We start from the raw sequence: 22,121 nt of genomic DNA, 5'->3' as shown, positions 1-22,121 counted from the left end.
GAAGTTTTCTTAGAGATGTCTAAGAATCTATTTTTAGAAGTATCAAGCGCAGAAGAAACAAATATTTTTGACCAACCCTAATATTAAGTTTTCAATTGATCTCCAATAGTTTCAGGTTTTCTTAAAAATTTCTAAGAAAAAATTTTTTGGATTACCAAGCTGAGAAAATGTATTTTTTTTTGACCCACCCTTATATAAAAAATTTCAATTATTTCCAAAAAACCTTCTAAAACCATATTTCTGAACCATATTTTTGCGAAACTTCTTAAATTTCAATATTTACACTTTAGTTACTTGCAATTACTGAAAAAAATAAAGCTTAATACTAAAATGGTCATAGTTATTTATTTTCTCTTCAGCGTCTCAAAAATTTTTTGCTTCGTTTTTACATTTACCACATGCAGTTGGACTTTGTCCTCACAAAGAAGCTATGCGCACTGTACATACGCACACAGCAAAGCTGAAGAAGCAGTTGTAGAGAATCTGCTTACATTCAAGTTGGCTTATCCCGGTCAAACAGGAGTATCTGCTTGCTCGAACATGCAATGGCGCGCATGAACAAAGTGAAATGCTTGTGCTATAAAAAATACAAAAAAAAATTAAAAAAAAAAATTTAAAAAAAAAAATAAAAAAAATATAAAAAATTTAAAAAATAAATAAATAAAAAATAAAATTAATAAAAATAAAAAATAAATTAAAAAAAAAATATAAAAATATAAAAATAATAATAACAAAAAACACCAACATGAAATATTGCAATAAAAATTATAAAATTGCATTTAGAAATTGGTTAAAAATGCTTGTGATGTCATTGGAATGATTCAAACGTTGAATCAATCTCTGTTAGAATCTCTGTTAAAATTTCAATCGAGTTCGTTGCTTAAGTCTTTAGCTTTCTCATAAATTCTGTATAATGGCTTTAAGGAATTCATTTTATGGCCACTAATAGTAAGCAACACCAAAAATATTGGTGTGAGACAGAAGTCATGCTTTCTTAGAGTAATTTTACTTGTTCTGTAATTCTTTGCCATTTATCGCTTTGGACTCCCACAGACACACATAGCTTTTGTTTGGCTTGCTCTCATTATGCTTAGCATAAATCAAGCTTCGAAATGGGCTGAGCGACAGGAAAGCGATGACAAAAGTTGGAGAAGAAAGAAAAACAAAAATAAACAATAAAAGCTTACGGACGATAAAGAGCGAAATGTGGAAACGTACACGGTCTGAGGCGCGGGCAAACAAATGAGCGGACAACAAGTGGGCGCCAGCTTGAAAAATGACAAAGAAAAAACTCTAGCACACACACGTATGAGTTTAAAGCGAAATACTCAGTTGGCGTATTCAATAATTAGCAGCCCACGCATTTGCGGACTATCTCCGTGTATCCACTATCGAATGCTAATAATAAATATATGCAAGCGCTTGGATGTGCGGCCAGCAATTTGCCGCTTAGCGCGCGCCTTGTCGCCTCGTCTCACCTTTGAAGGCCTTTGCTTTAGCTGCTGCGCAGCGCGGAGGCGTTGGCTGGCGCTGTTATCATTAGTCAGCAGCCAGTCAACCTGTTCTAGTCATTAATATTAAAATTTTACACGAGCTGTTTAGCATTTCACAAATGAGTTCTTCGGAATTTCGCCCCAGTGCACTAGCTTTTTGTTGGTGCTTTGTTGTAATTTGTGTGTTATGCTTTTCAAACAAATCAAATCCGTTTGAAATTCGTTAGTCATTTCATTTGTCATTGCAGAACGGAAACGGAAAGCGAGTTAGCGAGTTAGCGAGCGAGTGAGCTCATAGTCTAGCTTTAGATGTTGTTGTTGGGTTTTTGGTTCATCTATTTGACGTCCGCTCTGCAAATTAGCATGTAAACAAAAGCATCAACACACGCACTCACGCGACTGTTATGATGCTCCGCACGCATGTGTGTGGGCTGCACGCTGATGGCACACTCTGACCCCCACACCATTCGGCAGCGAAGCGCACGCTCGTGGCTCGCGGCATTTCGGTGAACCATTAATTGTTAGGAAATGAATTGGGATGAATTGATGCCAATGCTGCGATTGTGGCTGTGGCGGTTTGGTGTGGCATACATACATATACACATACATACATAAACGCATACATATGTAAATGTGCCTTGCGATCGCTTATAATGAAGGCATATGCATTTGCACAATTACTTATGCTTGCATTTCTGTGTGGGTATGTCTGTCCAGCTGTATACGCTTTTATTGCGTGCATGTTGTTGTTGTAAATGCCGACATTTTTTCCGTTGAATTAATGATTTTTAGACTCTCGCAACAATGTTGCTAACGAGAGTATTATAGTTTTGTTCACATAACGGTTGTTTGTAAGTCCTAAAACTAAAAGAGTCAGATATAGGGTTATATATACCAAAGTGATCAGGGCGACGAGTAGAGTCGAAATCCGTATGTCTGTCTGTCCGTCCGTCTGTCCGTCCGTCTGTCCGTCCGTCCGTCCGTCTGTCCGTCCGTCCGTCCGTGCATGCTGTAACTTGAGTAAAAATTGAGATATCATGATGAAACTTGGTACACGTATTCCTTGGCTCCATAAGAAGGTTAAGTTCGAAGATGGGCAAAATCGGCCCACTGCCACGCCCACAAAATGGCGGAAACCGAAAACCTATAAAGTGTCATAATTAAGCCATAAATAAAGATATTAAAGTGAAATTTGGCACAAAGGATCGCATTAGGGAGGGACATATTTGGAAGTAATTTTTTTGGAAAAGTGGGCGTGGCCCCGCCCCCTACTAAGTTTTTTGTACATATCTCGGAAACTACTATAGCTATGTCAACCAAACTCTACAGAATCGTTTTCTTCTGGTATTTCCATATACAGTTCAAAACTGGAAGAAATCGGATAATAACCACGCCCACCTCCCATACAAAGGTTATGTTGAAAATCACTAAAAGTGCGTTAACCGACTAATAAAAACGTCAGAAACACTAAATTTTACGGAAGAAGTGGCAGAAGGAAGCTGCACCCAGGCTTTTTTTAAAAATTGAAAATGGGCGTGGCCCCGCCCACTTATGGACCAAGAACCATATCTCAGGAGCTACTAGACCGATTTCAATGAAATTCGGTATATAATGTTTTCTTAACACCCTGATGACATGTACGAAATATGGGTGAAATCGGTTCACAACCACGCCTTCTTCTAATATAAAGCTATTTTGAATTCCATCTGATGCCTTCTCTGTATAATACGAGTATAAACATTAGGAACCAATGATGATAGCGGAATAAAACTTTACACAAATACGGTTTTTGAAAAATATGTAAATGACGGATAATGAAATCTCGATTATCACTTTACCATGCGAGAGTATAAAATGTTCGGTGACACCCGAACTTAGCCCTTCCTTACTTGTTCTTTGTCAATTTTGTTGTGATGCTGCATGAATAACAAAATCAACTTTGAAGTGTCGATGCCAAAGGAAATCATTAGCGAGATATATGCAGGCAGATGTGGGCCGCATTATCACTTTGCGCGCACGCACGTGCTATCTAGCCGAAAGGTAGCTGAATGTGTATATATTTGCATATGAATTCCAAGAGATGTTTATTGGGAAAGCGAAACGTAATGACATTGATAAATTATGAATACTAGCGCTTCGCTTTACACAATCTCAGTACATTGAAAAGGGTATATTAAGTTTTCCAACGAAATTTGAAATAAAGAAGCATCTGAAATCATATTTTATATCTTCAGTATGTTTGTAGGAAAATTATTCCCTCAGTAGTTGAGATATCTTTCTGAGAATTCGTACATGTCCTTTTCTTCCCTAGAAGCTGTTTATTTGTTCGAAACGCCGATATCGGATCACTATAGCATATAGCTGCCATACAAACTGATCGAACACAATTTAGTGCTGGTAAGGATTTTTTTGTATTTTAGGATTTTATAAAGGTTCAATGCAACTGAAGCTAACGTTTTTGTTGTTTTTTTTGTTGTATATAAATGTGATATTTAGGAGCGCTGATGAGACCCGCTTGGTTCCTAGAAATTGAAAATTAACTTGAAATTTCTTTTTATATTAATTTTCTGCTCTTTTTGTAGTGTGGATTCTGCAAATACCTTTTCTTCACATATTTTGTGGCAACAATTTTCAGCATTTTTTTGCAATTATTAAAAACAATTATGACTGCGAGCTAACGAAGGCTAACAGATCTTGAAAGCATGCGACACATATTTTTCGGTTGCAAAAATGCAAAGCAAAAATGATGTGAGCGAGGAAAAAGTCGCAAGCAAGAACACAAAAGCACGAAATAAAATTTCTTATTGCTGAGAAGCTGTATCAATAATAATAATGTAAGCAACAACAACAACTGGCTACAGCAATAAAAACAAATAAATTGAAAACAAATAATTTTAAGCAAACAGCAATTTGGGCTTAACTGCCAAACCAGCCGTGTCGCTGACTGCCATAAATAACACAGCACATTCACACGCATGCGCACGCATACCAACACAAAACGTGCAAGCAAGTCGATAAACTGCGACAGCGCAAACATTTTATAAGACGCAAAAGGCTGACGTACCACCGCAGCTTCGGCTTAGTGCTGGAAGAAGTCTTCGAAATATTCAAGCAATAAATGTGAAGAATTCTGTCATTTTGTTGGAATTTCTGCACATAAACCAACACCGACAAAAGCGAACCAAACACTATGCTCGCTCCGGCCCTTCTTCTTATTATGCTCCTCGTTGGCTTTACAGCTTCAACTGCTGGCACTGCTCTTACCACTGTCGCAATTGCCGAAGGGGCGCAAATCAGGCTGAATATTGAAAGGCTTCACTGCTGATTGCGCCGGCTCTTTGACTGCTTATGTATGCTGACTGTTTGTTTTATTATTGTTTTTGTTTCTGCATTATTGCTGTAGTTACTTACGAGAGTGCCGTGGGCAGTTGGCATGCAGACGGCAGATTCTCACGTTGACGGAAATTTGAAGGACATACGTGTACATACACACATATATATTTACGCATGTGCCTTGGTAGGGAGCGCTTGGTGTCTTTTTCAACAATTATTTGCAGTAGCGCAGCTTTTAATATTTCTTCTTTCGTAATTTGTTTTTGGCACTTACGTGTGCAAGCGGTTTTTTCGCAACCCATTTACGGATAATTGACAACAAGTAGTCATTTTATAAATACTGGCAATAATTTTTCGTACATGCATATTCGGCGTAGAGAAATGTGTTCTTTTTTGTTATTAAAATATGTTTTTTTATTACTAAAATTTTATTTGTTTTTTTTGTATAAAAAATCCCCCAGTCTTTGAAAAAGCGATAAATGGAAAATATTCGCAGAAATCTATATTTTCTCTTTTAACACCTTCATATTTTCCTGTGAAATCAATGAACGCCGTAAAAATAGCGATTTCCAAAGATTTCGCAGTAAATATCGAAAAATCGCGCACAAATACACTTTTTGCACCTTTTGCGCCAATCAAGCCAGGCGACGATTTATTGCGACTAGAGATATCGAAAAACTTTGCAAAACTGCAATTGTGATTTATCTGCATGTATGTGTGTGTATGCGAGTCACGCTTGCAACACTTTGTGGCAAACGTAATATACCGCCGCACCTCATTGGCGTTAGTTGTGAACGTGCCGCATTGAACGAAACGTCGACGAATTGACATCAGCGGTATGCGAGTCAGAAGTGGCACACAAAAGGCACTAATTGAGCGATAATTTTTTGCTCAATTACATGCATACATGCGCTTGTAAGTGGATATGTGTGTCCACTATTGTGTATGTGCACGTAAAAAAAATCGTTGGTGCGAAAAAACCCAAAAGTAATAAAACTGAATAGTGCTGTAATTGTGATAGTTCATACTTAAACATGTATGTGCATTAAGGTGGGTCCAAAATTTTTGTAAAATTGTTTTTCTGTAGATACAGTGAAAATATTGTCTAAAAGGAATTAAATTACTTTAAAAACATTTAAATCCTCCCTAATGGATGTACTTATAAACGAAAAACTTTTAATTTCCTTTCCTTAGCTAATGAAAATATCGTTCGAAATCAATTTAATAAATAAATTTAAAAATAGATACACCCTAATGTACATATAGCCAAAAAACTTTTAATATTCTTATTCCTTATACACAATGAAACCATCATCTGCAAAAATTAAATATTTAAAAAAAAATTTGGTCATCCCTAATGCATGTATATACATATGTATAACTAGAAAACTATTAACTTTCGTTTCTTAGAAAATAAAAATATTGTTGGAAATTAATTTAATAAATATTTAAAAAATAGATCCACCCTAATGTACATATATACATATCACTAAAAAACTTAAAATTTTCTTCTTCCTTACACTCAGTGAAATCATCATCAAAAAAATTTAAAAAAACAAGTCCTCCTTAAGGCATGTATGTATGTACATATATACATATGTACTACGTATATACATGTGTATAACCAGAAACTTATAATTATATTTCCTTAAAAAATATATGCACCCTAATGTTTATATAACCCAAAAACTTTTAACTTTCGTTTGTTAGATAGAGTGAAAATATCATCTGCAATTAATCAAAATACTTTTGAAAAAAATGGTCCACCCTAATGCATGTATGTATATATAACCAAAAAGTTTCAGCCTTTTTTCATTATATACAGCGAACATATTGTCTGAAATAAATTAAAAAAAAAATTGTTTGCCCACACTAATGTACATACATACGGGTTGTACTGAAAATTAGCTAAGGAATATTGTGTTGATAATTAAGTCTAGCACAACTGCAACTTAAGACACTTTTTGTCACTATAAAACTTACATACATATGTATATGCAAACACACACATGCACATATCTTTGGTGCATCCGCATGCTGCTCTCTGATTTTTGTGTGCGCCTTTATGATGCACTTAACAGCTAATGAAGCACATAAATGCGTCAGTTGTAAGGCCATTTCTGAGACAACTTCTTTACAAAAGGCAAACAAGCACGAAGAAGAAGAAAAGAACGCTGCCATACAAATTTTAATTTACGCTGCGCCAGTACCCTGCCACAGGCCGCAGCCAGCTCAGCTATTATACGCCACGCATACCAACTTTGCGCTGCGTTCAGCGCTACAGCTGTGTCTTCAAGCCTTATCGCCGTCAATTTATCTCGAATGCGTTCCTTTTGTTCCAGCACAGCTAACTCTACCCACAGGGTTGCATATGAACTCCCTATCTATACATACATATACGCTTGCGCGCAGATCATCTCCGTGCAGTAATCGTTTTCATCTTACGCTTTAGCCAAAGATTCTGCCTTCTTTATATGCTCCCATAAGGTTTATGTGAATTTTTATTATTTGCCGCCATTAAAAATATAAAAATTTGATTTACCACATTTTTTCCACACACAAGCCATTGGTCACTCTAACGCCGTGAATTAATGCGTGCCACGCCTGTTGCGCCGACCACGAACACACGTTTGTAGATTGTCTTCTCCATGCCTCATCACGCAGCTAATCTTGATGCATCAGCGAAGCTGTGACCTTTAAAAGGGTCAGTCATAAGCCCCACTCGCCTACGAGCGCTAGGCAAATAACTACCGGCTACGCTGACAGAACAACAAAGATCTTATAGCTAGCTGGTTCTCGAAATTATTTGCTCAAACACGAAAGGGGCAAAGGGGGAAAAACAAGTATTTAATTTTTGACAGGCAGCACGAGAAAAATAGAAATAATGGTTATAATTAAATATCAAAATGCCCGCGGTTGGTACATGCGCGTTCGCGCTTTTCTTTTCTTCGCTTGTTCGGGCATTTTGTTAGAAACAAAAGACTTAAGCGACGAACGCGCGTTCATTTTGTAGCACAAAAGCGAGCTAAGAATCCAAGCTATGCTGGCGCAGCCATTCGCCAGTAGTCAACAGGCACACACACACACACTAGCACACATAAATACATGGTACATGTTGTTTTGTTTGCATGTTGCGCTGTTGCTGTTTGTTTTTTCCTTGCGACGTCAAACACTTTAGCCAAGCAATCGAGCCGTCTGTCGGCCAAGCAGCAAGTCACTCAGGCGACAGGCACTCGATCGTGCTGATTGATGACGGACAAGATTCGAATGTTAGTTCACTTCGCTTCGCTTTGACTCGTTTCTCGCTTTTCCTTCTATAATTTTTGGATTTTTTTTTTATTTTTTGTGTTTGACACAAAAACATTATAAACGCTTGTCTGTGGATATTTCCATGGCTGTGTGTGCCTACTAGTTTTTGTGCTGTTGCGTGTATGTATGTGTGGTTTTATTTGCTTGCCTCGCCTGCGGTCACAGCCTGCTCACCGCCGTCCATCGCCTTTCCGAGCATTTGTTTGCTTTTGACGCGCAAATTAATGCTTTTCAAAAAGAAATCACAACTATTTAAATAACAGCGACCGCTAAGCGCATGCAAATAATCACACAAACACACACACGCAAGTACTCGGGCTTGCTTTTACAAACCACATGTGCCTCTCGACACATTCGTGGCACATTGCTCGGCTGTTATAGTGGAAATCTTTGCCAGCCGTCTAACAAGTATTCACTTACATAAGTATTTTATTGCACACAATTACACGCGCATGTGCTATGTTCACTTAAATCTTGCTTATACGCGACAGCAAATCAGCGTTTGAGCCGCAACGTCAAGCTGCAGCCAGCGGCGGCATATAGGCAATTAGCGCGGTTGCCACGGAGGAAAAGCTCCGTTTTCGATTGCTGCGGCATTCCACAGCTGATAACACGCAAATCACAGCAGACGGATATAGCAGTGCAATAACAACAATGACATTGATTGGTATCTGTGGAATTCACCAGAAACTTTCTAAAGCATTTGCAAGTCATTTCGCTTACATACACATATACAAATATACATTTACAAAAACAAGCGATGAGTTGGCAAAATCAAGAGGAGGCCATGGAAGTCTGCTTGTGGATATATGCATGTCAAAACCAATAAAAAAGATTTTAAAAATTCCGCTTTGGCTCACTTTAGAGTGAAAGGTGTAATTCTGCATTCATCAAAGCATCTAAAGCGCTTTGTTTATATTTAAACAAAATATGCAATATTTTATACATAGTTTAATATATACTTCTAAAGAGAACTTTTTACATAAATCGTTCTTTCAAATACATTTTTGAATAAGTATTTAAAAACGTAATACATTTTTGAGATTTTTTTTGCGATAACTTATCGATAATCATATTTCAAACATTATCAATTCCTAAATAGTTTAGTAAGCAAATCTCTATCCAAATCTTCTTTATCTATCTTCTATCAGCAAATCTCTACCAAAATCTTCTTTATCTATCTTATATCCAAATATCTTATGCATTTTCAACTCCTCAATAATTTATTGAGCAAATCTTTATCCCAATCATCTTCTCATCAATCAGCGCAATCAGCAAGAAGCTGACATTTAAGTATTTCTGCCTCAGCCGCCTTATGTAAAATCATTTTCCACTGCATATGCCACAGCAGCAGCACCCGCGATTTGAAAACAACTGTTCGCAATAGTCGCTAGCAACACTGCACGTTCTATAGCAACAAAGCAGCGCATCTGCCCAACACCCCACTCAAAAATTTTGAAGTTAAAGTTCCCTTCCTTCACGTCAAGCGCAATCGCCTCAGCCAGTTACCAGCAGTAGCAATACTAACAACAACGGCCAGTTACTTAAATTACAGCATGCCAACAATAATTTGCGCAGGCATTGTTGTTGTACCATAACTTTGGTGTTTTATGTTTCACTTCTTGTTTGTTGTCTCGAAAGCGATTACCCCCTTGCACCCGCGTTGTATGAAGCCGGTTTATAGAGTTAGCTTAGCCACACAGTCCTCGGTTTCAACAGCTCTATATGAATGTGTGCAAAATTTGATGTTGCCATTTGTTTTGTTCACTGTTGTTGCGTTCTTTTCGTGCTTCTCTTCATTTTGGCTTGTTTGCACTTTATTGCCTCTTTCAGTTGTGCTTTTTGAACATTCATTCTGGCAGCATGAGTTCTTTTTGCTGTTTTGCTGTTATTATTGCGGTTGTTTGTTGCTTTCGTGGAATCGTCTCAACATCGTTTGCTGGCTGTTAACTATTTTGCTGCTGGTTTTTGGAACTTGTAGTTTTCATGAATCATTTTATAATTCTTTATTTTGCTTTTGCAACGCCTAAATGTTGTTGCTGTTTTATGTTTTTGGCGACAGTCAACCATTTAGTGGATATAGTTGTTAGTTTTATAGTTGTTGAAAAGGTTTATACTATAGTTATTTCCGGGTTCCTTAATGCTCTGTATGTTTGTAGTTTATATACTTCATTTATGGTCCGTCGATTATTTAGCTTTGAGCAATTTAGGAAGCTTTACAGGTCTAATCCTATAAATAAATAAAAAATAAATAAAAATAAATGTTGCCTTCAACTTATGGTAGTTAAGGTTTATTAAAAATGCTGTTCAACCTTGGTAGACAAAGCAAATCCGTCGAGGCCTTTTCGAACCAAAACCGCTTTATCATAAAAACCATTCAGTGTATAAGTTCTTCAAGCTATATCCTTCAAGTCCAAGTAAATGGAATGCACCCAGATAAAATTAACAATTTGGTGAAATTAGTGGGCTGTCTATAGGCTCAATTAGACGTACTTGGTATGAAACTTAGATTTTATCAGCGACACACACTTTTGGATAAGGAGAAGTTCAACAAAAAATCAATATTTTTAAAAAGTTATTTAAAAACAACTGTTATTCATCAAATTAATATATAATCAAACCTTAGAAGACAGAAGAGGTCTTTCACATTAAAAAAGAAAAATAGAAAATCTCACTCTACGACAAGCCAGCATGAAAACATCCAGCTATTCTCACTTATTGCAACATGAAAATACTCTTATTCAGCGCCATAACCGAATTCATCTGCACATCACTACTTAAACGGCAAACTTAGAATTACCATTTACCGTTAGAAGTGCTTGCACTTTGGAGCCATGAATCTCAACATGGCATATTGGCTCGCTGCCACCTGAAAAGTTAAAGCACAGAGCTCGCCATTTACTAAAAACACAGCACAACGAGCAGAACAAAATCAACTGAAGCACTAAATAGCGTCGCGCAGTTCGGTTTGGCGTTCGCTTGGCGTGCACATGACGCTGCTTGTTGCCTGGTGGTGACGTAGTCGCTGCCAACGTAGTCGTCGTCGACGCTAAACGGAGCGTGAATGCGATGCTTATGACGCATTAGCTTGACGCGCTAGCTGCTCAGCTTTCAGTGGCGGGGAACGCGGTGAACTGTGAGCTGCCATTTGTATGCAGCACTCAATGCTCAAATGCTCGCCGCGTTCCAAGTAAGCCCCTGCACAAACTTGGCTAACCAGTTAATGCGCGCTGCGCCCTGTCTTTCCACTGCACTTTGTCATATAGCGAAGCAAGCGTCGTAGTGTTTGTATGTGTGTGTTAGACTTAACAACTTTGCTCTTTAAAATTTAGTACTAAAAATTAAATTATTATATTATTATAGTCTCACTACAGCAACAGCACGTTGACGCCCGCAAACGCTAGCCTCAGACACATAAGTCTACATACTTACATAACTCAACTATGACGTAGGATTGTGCTTTGTCTTAAACTAGTGCGATTCTATATTCGTATATAAACATATTAATTTTATTTATTTGGAAAATTATCAACTATACATACACATGTGTCAGTGGTGGCGATCAGCGTTAGTGTTGTTGCTTGTTTTATTTACCATGCAGCGCCTAATATGGGCATAGCTTGTCTAACAATAGTTGATCTTCGACTTGGACAACTTTGTTGGCAATTATATGTGAACACATAAGCATTTTTGTAATAAACTACAAATATATGTATAAATTCGCATTCGCGTCTGAGGAAACACTCACGCCAAATAAGGCATTTTCCAGCGTTTATTTTTGCGTGCTTTTCCTTTTCAGCGTTTACCAAAAGCATATTTTTATCTATTTATATTAATAAGACAATGATTTTATCTAAATTCATCTATGACGCATGGCTGCCTTTTTAGTTTGCAATAAATATATTAAATAATCAATTTTTTCTTCGTTTTATTTGCAGTTTGCATTGGCACCAAGTCCCGTTTGTCAGTGCCTTCGAATCGTGAACATCATTACCGAAATTTACGCGATCGCTACAACAATTGCACCTATGTGGATGGCAATTTGGAGTTGACCTGGTTGCAGGAACCCGATATGGATCTGAGCTTTTTGGAGAACATTCGCGAAGTGACCGGCTACATACTCATCAGTCATGTGGACATACAAACTGTCGTATTTCCAAGGTAATTTACAGAACAATCATTTATGAATTTTTGGACGTGTGAATAGCTACAAGTACTAGTCTACCTACACAGTAGTAAAAAAACCAAATTGTCCTATGTTTCTTTAGCTCTCAAATAGTAACAATATTTCAAGTAGTAAAGTTCGCTGTTCTTACACCAATATCTCGCACTTCACTTATTCCAGACTACAAATCATCCGTGGCCGCACTTTGTTCAATCTCAATGTGCAAGATCAGCAATATGCCCTGTTCACTGCCTACTCGAAAATGTTCACACTTGAAATGCCTGCACTCCGAGATATACTACAAGGCTCTGTGGGTTTCTTCAACAACTTCAATTTGTGTCACATCAAACTGATCGAATGGAAGGAGATCATCTCGGGTGAGTAGCGACGCTCCGGCGTCTCATAATATTCTAACACACTAAATTATATTTCACTTCTTCCAAATTAGGTCCCGATGATCGCTTCACCTATGTGTATAACTTCACGCCACCGGAGCGTCAGTGTCCCAAGTGTCACGAGTCGTGCGAGCGCGGTTGCTGGGGCGAAGGTCCCAACAATTGTCAGAAGTTCAGCAAGATAAATTGTTCGCCACAATGTGCGCAGGGTCGTTGCTTTGGCTCACGTCCGCGCGAGTGCTGCCATCTTTTCTGTGCCGGCGGTTGTACGGGACCCACACAGCGTGAATGTATTGCTTGTAAGAATTTCTACGATGACGGTGTTTGCAAGGAAGAATGTCCACCTATGCAGAAGTATAATCCTACCAATTATTTGTGGGAGATGAATCCGGAAGGCAAATACGCTTATGGTGCGACCTGTGTGAAGGAATGTCCCGAACATTTGCTGAAGGATAATGGCGCATGTGTGCGTAGTTGTCCGGCGGAGAAGATGGCTAGGGATGGTGAGTGTGTGCCATGTAATGGCCCTTGTCCCAAGACATGTCCCGGCACACCGGCGCTACACTCGGGCAATATTGACACATATAAAGGTTGCACGGTGATCGAAGGTTCCGTACGTGTTTTGGATCAGACCTTCTTCGGCTATCAGCACATTTACTCCAATAACTCGTTTGGTCCACGCTTCATTGCCATGCATCCCGATCGTTTGGAGGTGTTCTCCACGGTGAAAGAAATTACCGGCTATTTGGATATTGAAGGTGCACATCCGGCTTTCAAAAACCTTTCGTACTTCCGTAATTTGGAGGTCATCCATGGACGTCAGCTAATGGAGAGCTACTTTGCTTCCTTATCGATTGTGCGTTCTTCTCTGGAAAGTCTGGAACTGCGCAGTTTGAAGCGCATCAATTCTGGCGCTGTGGTTATCCAGCAGAATGACAACATTTGCTTTGTTAGCGACATCGATTGGCAGAAGGTGCAAAAGTCGGTGGACCATGGGGTAGTGATCGCACGGAATCGCAACGAATCCGAATGCAGTAAGTTTAGTTTGCAGCTTTGGCTGTTTGCTGTCTAGTATTTGTGTGTAATCTAACGCTTTTCTCTGTCTTGCTATAGAATCAGAGGGCCTTGTGTGTTCGGATCAGTGCAACAAGTCTGGCTGCTGGGGTAAAGGTCCCGACCAGTGTCTGGAATGTAAGAACTTCGCCTTCAATGGCACCTGCATCGCCGATTGCCATAATATAACGAAGTAAGTCCACAAATTGCAATATCCCATTATTCCAACCTTAATTAAATTGTGTTTATTTTTTCCGCATAGCGCTTATCAATTCGACAACAAGACCTGCAAAGAATGTCACCCCGAGTGTCGCACTTGTTCGGGTCCAGGCGCCGACCACTGCGAAGAGTGTGTGCATGTACGCGATGAGAAACGTTGCGTCACGGTTTGTCCGGACAACAAGTACTCCGATTATGGCATATGTCGTACTTGTCATGAAACTTGTGAGGGCTGCACGGGACCTAAAGACACCATCGGACCGGGCGGTTGCAAAACATGTAATCTCGCCATCATCAATAGTGATACGACAGTCGAACGTTGTTTGCTTAAGAACGACAAGTGTCCAGATGGTTATTATTGGGAATATGTGAATCCTCAAGAGCAAGGCAATCTGAAACCGTTGGCCGGTAAAGCCATTTGCCGCAAATGTCATCCACGTTGTGAGCTCTGCAATGGCTACGGTTTCCATGAGCAGGTGTGTTCGAAGTGCGCCGGTTACAAGCGCGGCGAGCAATGTGAAGACGAATGCCCTCCGGATCATTATGCTGATGAAACACGTCGTGAGTGCTTCGAATGTCACCCCGAGTGCAAGGGTTGCACCGGACCTAGCGCAGAGGATTGCATCGCTTGCCGCAGTTTCAAAGTCTTCGGTTTTGGGGATCCCAATGATAACACAACAATTTTCAACTGCACGTCTAAATGTCCAGCTGAGTATCCATATGTGATTTACCAATCCACTGATATAGGTACATATTGCTCGGAAGTCCCTGGTAAAGGCACTAAACTCACCGCCGGTGTCGACAGCTACATCTTCATCATCGTGGCGTTCATTGTGTTTGTGGTTATGTTTTGCATGTGCATCGTCTGTTATGTCTGTCGCCAGCGCACTAAAGCCGAGAAGGAGGCGGTGAAAATGACACGTGTGCTTAGTGGTTGTGAAGACGCCGAACCGCTGCGCCCATCAAATATCTCACCGAATCTATCGAAATTGAGAATCGTCAAGGATGCGGAGTTGCGCAAAGGCGGCGTGCTTGGCATGGGCGCATTCGGTCGTGTGTTCAAGGGTGTTTGGGTGCCTGAGGGCGAGAATGTCAAAATACCTGTGGCCATTAAAGAGCTGCTGAAGGCTTCCGGCGCCGAATCCAGCGAAGAATTTTTGCGCGAGGCATATATCATGGCATCGGTTGAACATCCAAATCTGCTAAAACTACTCGCTGTTTGCATGACCTCACAAATGATGCTGATCACACAGCTTATGCCACTCGGTTGCCTGCTCGATTATGTGCGCAACAATCGCGATAAGATTGGTTCTAAGGCGCTGCTTAACTGGTCCACACAAATCGCAAAGGGTATGTCGTACTTGGAGGAGAAGCGACTGGTGCATCGCGATCTGGCAGCACGTAATGTGCTGGTACAAACGCCTTCTATTGTTAAGATCACCGATTTTGGCCTGGCAAAACTGCTTAGCAGTGACTCGAATGAGTACAAAGCGGCTGGCGGAAAGATGCCCATCAAATGGCTGGCACTGGAGTGCATCAGACATCGTGTATTCACCAGCAAGTCGGATGTTTGGGCTTTTGGCGTAACCATTTGGGAACTATTGACTTTTGGACAACGTCCACATGAGAATATACCTGCCAAAGATATACCCGATCTCATCGAAGTTGGTCTGAAATTGGAGCAACCCGCCATTTGTTCGCTCGATATTTACTGCACATTGCTATCCTGCTGGCATTTGGACGCCGAAATGCGTCCAACATTCAAACAGCTGGTGAATGTATTCTCCGAGTTTGCGCGCGATCCCGGTCGTTATTTGGTCATAGCAGGTGACAAATTTACACGTCTACCCGCCTACACAAGTCAAGATGAGAAAGATCTAATCAGAAAGTTGGCGCCCACAACTGAGGGCCCAGAAGCTATGGTCGAGGCAGAGGACTACTTGCAACCAAAGGTGGCGCCCGGACCCAGTGGTACGGAAGACACGGATGAGGTGCCTAAACTTAATCGTTACTGCAAAGATCCGATGAATAAAAACTCATCGTCAGGTGGTGACGATGAGACCGACTCGAACGCGCGTGAAGTGGGTGTCGGCAACTTGCGACTCGATCTCCCGGTCGACGAGGATGACTATCTTATGCCCACCTGTCAGTCAACCACACCCAATGGTACAACCGGCAGCAATAACAACACCATCAAAGCAAATGGCCATTCCAACGGTGGTATGGTTATTGGCGGTGGCGGTTACATGGATCTAATCGGTGTGCCCGCAAGCGTTGATAACCCCGAATACCTGCTCAACCCGCAAGCGCTGAGCGTCGACGATGCGCCCATACCCACGCAGACGATCGGCATACCAGTGATGATGAACCGCAACGGCGGCAACAACGTGCTGACCGGCGGCAATGGCAGCGTGTTAAGCGGCCACCATCACACACACCACACGCCCACATCAGCGGCGGCAGCAGCGGCGGCAGCGAACACAATAGCCGCTCTAACTGCGATGCACGACATGAATGTGGCAGCCATGGTGGCGGGCAATGGCGGCTCGGAGCCGACCAGCTCGGACCATGAGTACTACAACGACACGCAGCGCGAATTGCAGCCGCTGCATCGCAGCGAGACGCGCGTCTAACCGATAACGCGTCGGTTGGTCGTCCGTTACTCGTTGGTTGGGCGATCAGATGTAGCCAAAGCGAATGCGGCACGCCTACAAGGCGAAGGGTGGGATGGTCGATGGTGAAGATAGAGGTAGAGGGAAGCAGAAAAAGACTGCAACACTGCCTACGTGAACTTAACTTGCCACAAGAACTTGCAACGTGCCTCATTTACATACATACATACAACATACAAGTATGTATGTGTGCCACTACGTAACGTAACTGTAAATACATATTTAAGCAAACACAAAGCGAATGCAGCGAAATCGAGCGACTTTCGAAAGCAGCAAAAGCCGCACACACGAAACGAAGCAAAACAAACAGACAAACTAATTATAGCAACACTACAAATACAATACACAATACATACAAATGCCACTTAAAGTCACATACGCAACGGCCGAGGCTAGCGCGGGCCCGCTGCGTATGGACATAGCCCAAGCAAATCCACTTTTAGCATTAGGCAATTAGCTTTTAACTGTATATACATACATACAAACACACATACGTGTATAATCCGTAGTTGATATGTAGTACCTAAATTGTTGTTGTATACTGTAGTACTTACCGTTTAAAGCGTGAACAATTGTAAATCTTCAACCAACAGTGCATTTGACTTGAACGAGGATCGGCGCGGCAGCGGTTGGCCGCTAAACGCTTTGTGTGTAAACATTTCATAAACCAGCTGATCGGCGCCGATCTTCAAGCAAATTAGTTTGTAGCGCATAAGTTAGGCTTTTAAAATAGCTTAGGTTTCGATATATTTTTAAAATGTTTTATCTTTAAGTAAATTTCGGTTTTATTCATAACCACCTGTGATAACGTAAATTAAGTACGAGTACGAAAAAATGGAAAAAAATTAGAAAAAAAGAAAATAAAAACAACACAAATGTAAAATAATGAACAAAATGAACAAAAACTTAACAAAATGGCAACAATAACAATTACTAATATATATTTATTAAGGAAATCGTTACAAAATGTTTACAATAATGATGCAAATTTCGCGTAACGGTTAAAATTAAATATTTTAAACAATTTATTATTGGCATTCACCAAAAATTTGACAAACCGGTGTTTTATAAATATATTTTTGTGCGGCCTTTTGACACACGAGTCGAAAAATTAATTGTAAATTTTAATTATTTCTTACTGTTAATTATCATTTTGAGATTGTGCATGTATAATAATGCTTGCGTAGCGCATTTGTCAAACAAAGATCATGAAGCATATATTATTGTAACAATTTTTGTTTGTTAGAATTTCTATACTATATAGCAGGTGTGCAGCTAAGTCTTCGGTATTGACTATGAGTGAGATGACGGTTTATATTTGAATTTAATGCTGAAAACAGTAACAACAATTGTGAAGAGTTAAGAAACTAAAAAGTACTTTATGCAGCTTTGGCTGAAAATTTGCTAAAAACACTAAAATTAAAAAAATAATATTTTGCGCAAATTCGACATCGAAAAAAATTTAAAAATTAAACCTTGAACAGAAAAATTACGAAATTCGTTTTTGTAAAATTAAAAAAAAAATTAATCAATATTTTTCTTAATTTTTTTAAATTAAATACATGTTTTTAATTAAATTAATTTTTTTTTAATTTTGAGGTAGGTATGTTAAAAATTTCTTTAATATTTTTAATTAAATCCATTTTTTTAAATTGATGTATTTTAATATTTTAATTTTTAAAAATACATTTTTTTTTAATTATGTGACTTAAAAAAAAAAACGAAATCCGAAGTTTAAATTTTAAATTGTTTGTATTAAAATTCTTTTAAATAAAATACATTTTTTTTGTTAAATTAAAATTTCTTTAATTAAAATTAATTTAAATTTAAAAAAATAAAACAATTAAATTAAATTAATGGATATAATTTTGTAAATAATTTTTTTGAATACTTTTAATTAATTAATTTTTTTTTAATTTTATTCAATGTTTTCTTTTAACAAAATTTTTTTTAATTTAAAAAATGTTTTATTTAAAAATTTTAATTTAATTAAAAAAATTTATAAATTAAATTAAATTAAATTAATTTTATTTTTTGTATTTAAATTAAAAATAATAATTTAATTTAATTATTTTAATATTTTTAAATTTAAATTAATTGTGTTATTTAAAAAACATATCTTCTCTCACTCATTGCTCAAGGCGCACCAAGTGGCAGTTATTAATATATAATCTAACACACACATACAAACTTATTAATACTGCATTATAGAAAAGTAATGTAAAGAACTAAAAAAGTGCCATTCACTCACATTGTCGAATAGAGAAAGCTGAGACAACTCTACGTCTCAGCTGAATTGCACTTAAACACACCAACACACACATAAAAAAAACGCGAAAAAATAGAAATAAATAAATTTTAACGTGAATACCGCAACTTTGGTTCAAATCTCTGTAAGCTTGCTTGTATTTGTATAAATTGCGTGTGTGTGTGCGTTACTTACGAGCATGACACTCTGCTGATATTTCTTCAAAATATTTGGAGTTGTCCTCAATTTGTAGAGCACACTGCTGCTTGAATGCAAATGCAAGTTAAGCCAAGAATGCTACACTTCTGCGTCGAAAACAACAGTTTCAAATAAACTTACATACATTTATGTACATACACTAACGCACTGACATGCATACATACTTATACGATTATTTATGTTTTATTACGCGACGTTTTGAATGAAAGCCAGTTTAGCTACTTAGTAATACTGTTTATTTAATTTATGTTTAGCTGGGAACCCATCAACTAAGGCAACAAACAAACCACTAAATATACTAAATACATACATACATATACGCTGCTTTATATTTATCGACTATTTGTATGCATACAATTATGTAATCATGTAATATTTGTAGTTTATTCCGTATGAAATACACGCTGTAAGAGAAATAGTTAATTGTTTTTGTAAACGTATAAAAGTTAATAATTGAAAATTGCATAAACATAATTATTAACGGTAATTATAATCGCGCTTGTGTTAAATAATTTGTATGTATTTATTGTATATGGAAAAATTATGAATAAGTTGTAAGTACTACTTAGCTGAATACTTTTAGTTTTTCATTTTAAGTAAAAAATTAAAATAAATATATTAAAAAAAAATAAAAAAGTGTTGTTTTTACTTACGAGGTGACAAGAGAGAAGGTCATGTATGTAATAAAATTTATTGCAAATTTTGTATTGGGGAATAGTACCACATGATCAAATTTGACCCAGACTCGGAATCAATTATTATTATTATTATTATACTCTGTAGCAACGGGTTACAATTCATAATTTTTCCCTAAACTGAAAATACCAAACTTTCCTGAAGAAAGGGAAAGTCATTCCAGTTGAGACTTAACAGAAGATTGGATTCAAATAGAAAACACAGTTTTCAGTCTTCCGATTGTAATTTTTTTATTGAATCATAAAGTACATAGTAAAGTTATTTATGGGCTAATGGCCTCCATGGCTTTCCCTACACATATGACAAAATTTCCAATGACTATTCAGCATAAATGTGGCTGAATTTCATTGATGCAACGTTGAATCTCCTCCTTTAAAGAACGTGTGGTAGAGGGCTGGTAGCAATAGACCCATAAAAATAAATCTAATGGTGTTAAACACACGATCTCATGGGCTAATCATGCAATAATTGAAGTGCTGTATGACATGTGGCACTGTCTTGTTGAAATCACACATTGGTCACATCAATATCATTCAATTTCGGCATGAAAAAACAGTAACAGTCACTGCTTGACCAGGCTCATTTTTAAAAAAAATGTGGGGTCCAATTATGTCCGAGGCCTAAAATCCGTATATACGATATACGTTCTCTGCTGCAAATTGGCGCCGCATGGTTTGTGCATAGGCTAAATTTTACCAAATACCGTATATTTTACGATATTTGATTGGATTATCTTCAGTCAGACGAAATTTCTTTGCATAGCATTAGGCGCTCAAATTTTCATGAGTGGTGTGAAATTGCTAGATTTAAGTCGGCTAATAATGTGGCAACTTCGTTATTACGATAAGGTAAATGAGTTTACCAAATAATACATATGTACATATTTAAAATCAAATCGAACATTGAAATCCACAAATAAAGTTTTTGCACAAGTATTCTATTTAAACTATTGTTGTTAAAATAAGTCAAAATTGGTTTTCATATGCTTTTAAAGCTTTTGTGTCTGAAACAACCGATTAGAAACACATAAGGAAGGGCTAAGTTTGGTTGTACTCGTACATTTCATACTCTGGAAACTTGCAAGGATTAAAGGCAGATAAATATCATAAGGTACATAAGGCTTGTTAGACATACATATGGGGTCTTGAACGAGTTTTCCCCCCGATTTTATTCATTTTAAGCACAAATATGCGCCGTTATAAGAAAAACACGCTCTCTGAGTTTTAGCTTTAGTTAAGATAACTCAGATATTAGCCAATATATGGTATATATGTATGTATATGCGACATAAAGTCACCAAGAAGTTGGAAAATCTTTATATTAGGTAACTGATTTTTGATTCAAAGACACATTTTTATCAGGAAAGAATTTTCTCTTAACTTCAATTCTATGTCTCACACGTTGACCGATGTTTTCTGTCGGTACTCGGTACTCGGGTTCACTTATTTGGTACCTAGGGGCTTGAACAGTTTTGGTTTTATCTACGCAATTTTTAGTCAAAAGATGCCACACCTAAAAGGCATTATTCGTGTAAAGTTTTATCCGGTGTATAAATTGATCCTTGAATTTTATACTGGAAAGTGATAGTTTCAAACGGAATTTAAAGTTGTGTTATACGGAAATTAGGCGTGGGGGTAGTCTAATTTCGTCCATTTTCAGATGGTAAGGAGGATCTCGAGATATGTGATTTCATCTAAAAGTTGGCGGTGCCATGTCCATCGTCCAATTTGGACCCGATTCTTTTGAAGCCCTCTCATTATTTAGTTATTGATGTATCGCACTTTTAGTAGTTTTGAACCATACCGTAATATGAGGAGTGAGCGGGATTATCATCCGATTTCATCCATTTTCACACCGTCAGTAGAAGTTCTTATAATATATTCGCTAAACAAAGAAGACATTGAATTACTGATTAAGGATCGTCTAGCATCTTGTATTTCCTTACCAGAGTCAAATTGAGCAATCTTTCTCTCATCGGTTCATGGAATGTATGACAAACTGAAACAAGTTCGTTTTTAAATTAACAAGTAATCTCAAAATGCTATTTCATGGGCAAACTGTAAAATAAAGATTCTTTTCTTGGTTTTCATGATTTCAGGCAAGAAGATTCTCTAGAAGAAGTTAGTATTGCAACTGAAATTAGTTTTTTGACTGCCTTCAAATTATAAAAAGGCCTTCCTACTCGGACGTCTTTTTGTATCTTCCCGTTTTTTAAGCTTTCAGTGACCCAGTTTTGCAGATTGATATTATTTCGTTTGAAACTGACAAAAGCTGTTATATTTCGACAAACTTCCCGAAAGCTTTTTTTTTAATAACAAC

The 22,121-nt window shown here is 38.0% G+C and overlaps 1 protein-coding gene and 1 long non-coding RNA gene across 3 annotated transcripts in view; one reads left to right on the top strand and one right to left on the bottom strand.

Moving 5' to 3' along the window:
* The window catches only part of LOC120770417 (epidermal growth factor receptor), a 137,724-nt gene extending 119,611 nt beyond the window's left edge, over positions 1-18,113 (top strand). For both annotated transcript variants that reach the window (XM_040097861.1, XM_040097860.1), the window contains exons 2-6: positions 12,074-12,296; positions 12,481-12,677; positions 12,749-13,729; positions 13,809-13,941; positions 14,011-18,113. In XM_040097861.1, the coding sequence (XP_039953795.1) occupies positions 12,074-12,296; positions 12,481-12,677; positions 12,749-13,729; positions 13,809-13,941; positions 14,011-16,600 (4,124 nt within the window). In that variant the 3' untranslated portion in view covers positions 16,601-18,113. The remainder of the gene's footprint in view (positions 1-12,073; positions 12,297-12,480; positions 12,678-12,748; positions 13,730-13,808; positions 13,942-14,010) is intronic.
* Positions 9,189-11,048, bottom strand: LOC120770418. The gene is made up of 3 exons (XR_005704932.1): positions 10,757-11,048; positions 10,448-10,663; positions 9,189-10,365 (listed from the first exon to the last, which is right to left on the bottom strand). It is a non-coding gene; the product is annotated as an uncharacterized LOC120770418 (long non-coding RNA).
* Positions 18,114-22,121: the final 4,008 nt, after the last annotated feature.

The sequence above is a fragment of the Bactrocera tryoni genome, chromosome 3 (genome assembly GCF_016617805.1).
Source record: "Bactrocera tryoni isolate S06 chromosome 3, CSIRO_BtryS06_freeze2, whole genome shotgun sequence".
NCBI lineage: Eukaryota > Metazoa > Arthropoda > Insecta > Diptera > Tephritidae > Bactrocera > Bactrocera tryoni.
The sequence above is the reverse complement of the archived record's forward strand: the minus strand, read 5'-3'. Positions and strand labels throughout refer to the sequence as shown.